The 7,255-nt window shown below is 37.8% G+C and overlaps 1 protein-coding gene across 1 annotated transcript in view; it reads left to right on the forward strand.

The window, feature by feature from the left end:
* ARID4A (AT-rich interaction domain 4A) overlaps window positions 1-7,255 on the forward strand; it is a 45,724-nt gene that overhangs the window by 28,675 nt on the left and 9,794 nt on the right. Inside the window, exons 11-15 of the mRNA XM_072427650.1 lie at window positions 604-676; window positions 5,408-5,502; window positions 5,606-5,703; window positions 6,729-6,972; window positions 7,055-7,103. Of these exons, the coding sequence (XP_072283751.1) occupies window positions 604-676; window positions 5,408-5,502; window positions 5,606-5,703; window positions 6,729-6,972; window positions 7,055-7,103 (559 nt within the window). The remainder of the gene's footprint in view (window positions 1-603; window positions 677-5,407; window positions 5,503-5,605; window positions 5,704-6,728; window positions 6,973-7,054; window positions 7,104-7,255) is intronic.

The raw sequence follows: 7,255 nt of genomic DNA on the forward strand, positions 1-7,255 counted from the left end.
TAACCCTAATTATACCTCTTTTTTAAACCAATATTGGAGCCACATGGGCTTAATCAAGAGGGGGTTTGTGTAGCTGTTTAGAACAAGGAAAGTATAGGGACAAGTGGATTTATTCAGCAGATTGTTACAGCTAAAAAAATTAAATTATAATGAGATATCCTTAGAACTGAGTGTCTTCCAAAGAACTTTACCTGCTTAAATGGGCAGTGTGTATACTTGGTAAAAACTTTTTTTTATTTTTTTTATTGAATAACCTCTTTCTACTAGTGTTTAATTACATAAACAATTAAATTGGTTGTCACCATGCAGACATTTTGCTTGTGGTAAATCTGGTGAGACTTAAACCCAGTGGTTGAATAGTGTAGAAAGCTGTAACTGCAAATCTACAACGCACCAATTACAAAATTCTATTTAAACATTTTGTCATGTTTGCCCACACAACACATTTAATGTTGCTCAATCAACCCACGGATTTACTATTGTCTCATAGCCATAAATAAACTTGCTTACAATTCTTTGAAGGCGATGCTTGCAAAATATAAAGTTTTAAAGTGTTCACATATAGTTTTGTTAATTACTTAATTTTGTTTGTTTATTTTGTAGCCGGAGGAGGAGGCAGACCCTGCAGAAAGGGACAACTTCCTACAGCAGCTATACAAGTTTATGGAAGACAGAGGTAAAGTGCAGTCCAGTGTAAAACCAATTATATGTCTCCACATTAAATCAGAGGTGGCAAATCTTCAGTAAGAAACGAGCTATAGGAAACCTCTGTTTTGCTTGTGCTGTTAGGCTTAGCTATCCATAATTTAATTAGCAATGTTTATATCTTGATTGATATTTGATTGGACCTGGCAAGGACTTAAGTGTCACACTCTTGGATTTTGTTTAATGAATATCTTCACTTTGCATATTCCATTTATTTTTGTATATTCGCTATTTTTTCACACCTTACTGAAAAGTTTAGTAAATGAAGAACTGTGTTATGGTAAGAAAGTTGGCTTTGTTCCTGTGATATGGGGCCTCCCGCCCCTGCATTGTACAATACAGACCAATTTGTAAGGGTGACCTCAAAGAGATTAAATGACTAAAGCAACGTAAAAATAGGATGCTAGCAGCCACTAATTATGCAGGTGTGGCCCGAAGTTTACTCGTATTACCTGTTGCATCAGAAGCTGCTCGGTTTTGTTAAATTACAAGCAATAAGCAATTTGTGATACTGTTCAGAGTGAGGGGCAGGGGATTAATCTTTTTATTAATATTTTACTACAGTGCATTTTAAATGTGTGTGTGTGTGTGTGTGTGTGTGTGTGTAATAAATCTAAATCTATAAGGACCTTTCAAGTATGAATAAATGTCTGTTGAGGTGCCAGAAATGCCCTGCGCTCCTCTTGTTGTGCACTGACAGCACATGATGTATTCTGTTGACTACATTGTGTCAGCACTGCTCAGTTTAACAACCTTTTTTTATGCTTTTCTGCCCAACATAGAGACTATTCATAGGTTAGTCACTGAGATAACCGCTTGGTGTTTGGACAGCTAGAAGTCTGTACATGTTACAGGACTGCCCTAAATTTCTGACACTATCAACAAGTTTTTTAACAGACCTCAGGAGACAAACATAAAAGCCACTATTGCTGATCAACATTTAAAGTTGCCATTTTCCTGGATATTTCTATGTAATACTTTGAGTCACAAACCCAGAGCAAGCATGCACAATGTTGTCTGTACTCCGCTTCTGTATACTTGTTTCAGGTCATCATGACATAAAGGCAGTGATCCCAAATGACCGCCTCTGGCACACTGAAAATTTCATTTAAAGAAGCAGTGCTGTATTATTCAACTTCTCAGCATCTTTTCTTCTCTTTTCCAACACTTTGGTATCATTTCTATGAACCTGCAACCCTGTAGCATTTTGCACAGCCTCTGTCCCCAACTCTTCAGAGTTTTTTGTATAGCGCTAACCAAATGCACACACTGTGCAGTTCATTCTCTTCAGTGGAAAGCATCTTGGTTGTGGATAGACATCGAAGTCAATGACATATTAAAGTGGGGTGTGTATGTCCCATCTCACTTTTCTCATGTCAATATTGGATCCAGCTACAGACTTCATATCAGTATCAACCTAGATGATAAACTCTGTACACTAAAATTGCTACATCTTTCTTTTTCCTAGAGATGGAGGGAGCATGCATTACATTTTTCCATAGGCCTTTATGGTGGGATGTTCCTGCATGCTTATATGTATATTGCTTCCTCATGGGGGCCGAGGAGGAAACAGGGCAGGGCAGTAATTGTTAGCTTGCTGGATTAGTGGAAGGCAGGAACCCTTCTCTCTGTAGGCTGCAGTTTTGGGTCCAGCTTGCCCAGGAAACTGTTTTTAGTGGGACCTGTAAAGGTATGAAAATGGGGGAGAAGCTGTTATCTAATCCTTTAAAAGTATATGTATGATTTATTACAAAAGTGGAGGGAGATGGAAAAGTACATTTCGTTGAATTAGCAAGATTTACATGTTTTGTAAATGAAAAGTAAAAGACATTTAGCATCATACAGCCATACCCAAACAAATCTGGTACTACATTGCAGTGTTTTTTGGAAGTCAGCTGATATCAATTTCTTGTCATCAGATGACAACTTAGTTTCCAACGACAAAAGACTGCACAATGCATTAATGAGTGCTGTACATACAGCGCTGTTCTGCTCTATGGAGTAAGGAGGAGGCAGAATGACGAAGCAGCTCCCCGCTGCACTTCCTCCCCTTTACTTTTGTTATGAACGTTTGTGGATCTGCCAGGACAGATCTATTAACGATGAGCGCTGTACACATGCCAGATTATCATCTGACGTCATTGATTTTTGGGCGAGAATTATCTGACGTGTGTATGTAACCTTATACTATGAACACACATTTGAATATTGCAAGACGAAAGGAAAGGTTGTGATAGTCTCAGCTGAAAATGTAGAAACGTTAGTTATTTCTTTAAAAAAGGGGTCCTAAACAAACAAATAAAGTATACTTTTAGAGCAGCCCTAACGTCCACAGGTCTGATCCTGTACCTATACTTAAAACACAAGCATAACTATTCTCTATGTTAGAGCAAGAATGGTTCTAGGTGTGATCATTTGGGCTCAAGGGCTCATATAGAGAGATGTGATGTTCCTTTTTTGGTTTATTTTTAATGCCAATCATTAAAAACACACACCCTTCAGTAAACTGGCCCTAAAAATATGTTCCATGCACATCTTAAGTGATGCAGGAGACCAGAATTTAAGAATCCTTGTCTAGGAATGTCCTTTTGATCTCATTATAATTTGCAGGAAGGTTTTGGCATCATGACTTAATCGGGTGTTTGGAGCTGAACCTACTTACCCCGACATTTCCTTTGATTTAGTTCCTAGATGTTTCACATCTCCTACAACTTTGCTTTTTAGATAAGGGATGCCTAATTCATGATAAACTAGTACATGGATGAGTAACCAGCCTGCTGATATGGATATTTTCATTTCAGGTAGCATGGATTTGTCACATTTGTAATCTTTACACAATGATCAGCACCTTGTAATAAAAAGTAATTTTATTATTGGACATACAGCTAATGGCTCCCAATATGTTAACCAGTTGAAGGCTTTTTATTTGTGAAGGAAAACTTGCCGAGTGACATGTATCTATAATGATAAACTGTAAGTCCAACTTTGGCACAAGTGGGCATTTTTGATCTGCCATCTCTATTGCTAGGGGAATTTTTAAAATAAATGACACAAAACAACAATATACAAGTGCCCATGAACAGCTGCATATTCCATTCCTCTCTATCACTCCAAATCTCTCATCTTCACGATTTATCAGGGTTGAAAGTTGGCAGCAGCCCACACAAGCAGATTTTTGGTGGCAGATAACGTCCAAAATTGTCTTTCTATGCAGATAATCTGCCAGTGTCTGGAAACATTAATCGGAGCTCAGGTGCACAAAGGCTTTTTCATTGCAGGTGATTGTCGCACAGATGATCCATGCTTTAAATCCTGTGTGTTTACAGTTTTTTCTGCCAAAGGATTTGCAAATATGTTCAGCCATTCTTGTGATTCACACCCATCCATTTTTCATCTATTCACAATTAATCAGCCCTTACCCAAAAAGCAAAGTGATAGATGTGAAAGATCGAAGAACGAAATCGAAATGTCCTGGCAAGTGATGCATCCATTACCTGGTATGTTAGGACTGCTTTGTGTCGGCTGCTGATTGGATAAACTGTAAGAATTGACACCACTATTGGGATGAGGAGCCACTAAATTGATATTTTGTCTACACAGTGCCTTGTGAATCACAAAAATGTCACCCACAATTGCTGGTAAAAAATAAAACATCACATGTCTATGATCTATGTATATTCAGTGGTTTGCTTAAACGTTTATGATAGAATATTAAAATATTGCAGGACAGGACTAACCTAATGGAAAGTCTCTCAAAACCTCATATTGCTCTTTGTAATGGTGGTTTGCTGTTAATGCATTAGTGTACAAATTCGATATCAATTAGGGGTGAGAATAAAGTCCACCTCCGCCACCAGTATTTTTCTTTAAAACCCTTACAGTATGATTAGAAATGTGAAGATTTATATTTTGTTGGTAAAAACTGATTTTACCAAAACTTAAGGTGTGCATTAATAAAATTGTGAGATGAATACTTCTCAGCAACCTGATTTTTGGTCTTTCTACTTCTTGCAGTGGCTGCCTCCAGGCTTCAGACTGTAGGCTGTCCCTCACCCATTCACCCGACTAAGGGCCCATGCCATGGGGGTGCTCGGCTCCCCAAGGCAGTGACTCCGTCTGTAAGTTTGGTCGGTCTGTGCGGGGGCCCTGACATGGTCATTTTACCTTAAATGGCAGATCAAATGTCTTTTTTTTTCTCTTTATCAGTGAAATTGAAAATGACAATGTTTTTGAGCTGTTGTGGATTATTAAACTCTCTAAAAGTTAACTTCAGCCAAATACATCTTCTTTGTAATATTGCTTGTGAGTACTTTTTTGATGCCGAAATAATCAAAAATGTATGGATCTTAGCAATGAATGTTAATATTCTAGTTGCAGGACATAAGGATGCTCAATAGTTAGTCTGTTGGGTTACCCAGTTTGTGTGAACACTCATCCTGGGCCTTAAAACCTCATGCTCTAATGATTCAAGAAAATAGAGCCAATAGAGTACCTTTTGGATTTCTAATCTGTATGGCAAAACCCATTTTTTATAGGTATAAACTATGGTCCTTTTAGGTTTCATACTTATGTTTGCATGCTTGCCTTCCTCACAGTCAGTACTTTCTATGAATCAATTCACTACTATTTTAAAATCAAATTCTTGTACCGGCAACCAGATTTTGTTTTTTAGTGTTTAAATATCTATTTTTTCTGTTTGTAGGAACCCCAATTAACAAGCCTCCAGTATTGGGATATAAAGATCTGAATCTTTTCAAGCTTTTTAGGCTAGTCTTTCAGCAAGGAGGTTGCGACAATGTAAGTAGACTTATTTTTTGTGTGGCTAAGGGTTAAACATTTTTCTTTTTCACCTCCCTCCATTTTGGTATTTTCATCACACATTTTCTTCCTTTTCTGGCAGATTGAAAGTGGTGCTGTATGGAAGCAAATTTATATGGACCTTGGCATTCCCATTTTAAACTCCGCTGCATCTTACAATGTGAAAACAGCCTACAAAAAGTGAGTGAAGCAAATTTAAATTCCATGACACAAAAATATGGTGCGTGGAGTGTGCATTAAATGATGGTCGATGGTACTTGGATGCAGAAAAACAAAATTATGCCATGACTGAATAAGCAGATTGTATAACAATGCCGTTTTTGGTTTTAAATGGTTGCTTTTATAGATGTTTTTGGGTGGTGGTCTTTATTCATTGCACAGCTACTAATACATATACCACTGAAAATTGTTACATTGTGTACAACTGTACACAAAGTAAGCAAACGTGACCCTATTTGAACAAGGAAAAATTTATTTGTAGGTACCTAATTTAGCTGAGCATGGGAGTTTCTCCTGATAACGAAGGTTGTCTTGCTGTGGCTTTATTTTCCTGCCTATAATAGAGCTGTACCTCACACCTAACACATTTTGGATTAGCTTTTCTCAGCCTTTTTTTAACACCTGGAAAAACGTCTAGATCTTGGAGGACCCTCACTATAGTTACTACTATACATTAGTGTTGTGCTCAGTGGAATGATTGCCCCTTACTTAGGAGGCTAGTAGGAAGAACACCAACCCTACAAATAGCCAAAAAGATCATTGGTGTCACACTGACCTGAGAATCACAAATTGCTTAAAGCTCATGGAACCCGTAGCAACCTCATGCAGAACCTTGGTTAGAACCCCATTTAGGAAGTATACGCTTTACCTGATGCTATTTATTAAAATGCTAGGCTCATAGAAGTTTGCTACAATGCCGGTGAGCCATAGAAGTTTCTAAACCATCAAGTTTCTCCTCCAGTTTCAAATGCATCTTCTGTGCTGTATTATACCTGGTCCTGCAGGCCACCCGTTACATTTTTAAATGCCAATCTTTAACCAGGTGGCATCTATTTTTCTCTATTCAAGTAATGAATTTGGGATGCGTTTGCACGTTGCAGGCTGCAAATTATTTCATGTTAGCAATATGAATGTAAAAGCCTTTGTATTTTGTTCATACATCTTGCTGTGAGTTGCTAATGGTATAATCTGCCCTTACTTTCCAGGTACTTGTATGGGTTTGAGGAGTATTGCCGCTCTGCAGAAATTAAGTTTAGGACTATTCACCACAATGATCCCCGACCAGTAGAGGAGAGCCCAACACAGGAAGAATCAATGGAGAACAGCGACCAGACTGAAACCGAAACCCCTCCAGTCAGTGTTAGTGTCAAAGAAGATGATGACACTGATTCCAGCAGTGAAAATGAAAATGAAAATGAAAAAGAGGAGATTGAAAATAAATCTCCAAGGGTAAAATTATATTGACATATATTTTTTTCTTTACTGCAAATATAAAAACATGTAACTTTTATGTGTTGGCTGCCATATTAAGTTAAATAGAGATATTTATAGGGTACAAATGTGCTATAGTCCTAGAACAAGCATGTTGGAACAGGATTTGTGACACTTGCCTCTTCTTAGCCAAATTAACTTCGTAGTGAAGCAGCAATGCTCCACAGCCAATCATTTGAGAAAAAGCCATCAGTGGAAATCTGTGTATTTTGTATCCTGGTTTACATGGTTGTATTCAAAT

This window comes from Pyxicephalus adspersus, chromosome 12, assembly GCF_032062135.1.
Source record: "Pyxicephalus adspersus chromosome 12, UCB_Pads_2.0, whole genome shotgun sequence".
In the NCBI taxonomy this organism is placed as follows: domain Eukaryota; kingdom Metazoa; phylum Chordata; class Amphibia; order Anura; family Pyxicephalidae; genus Pyxicephalus; species Pyxicephalus adspersus.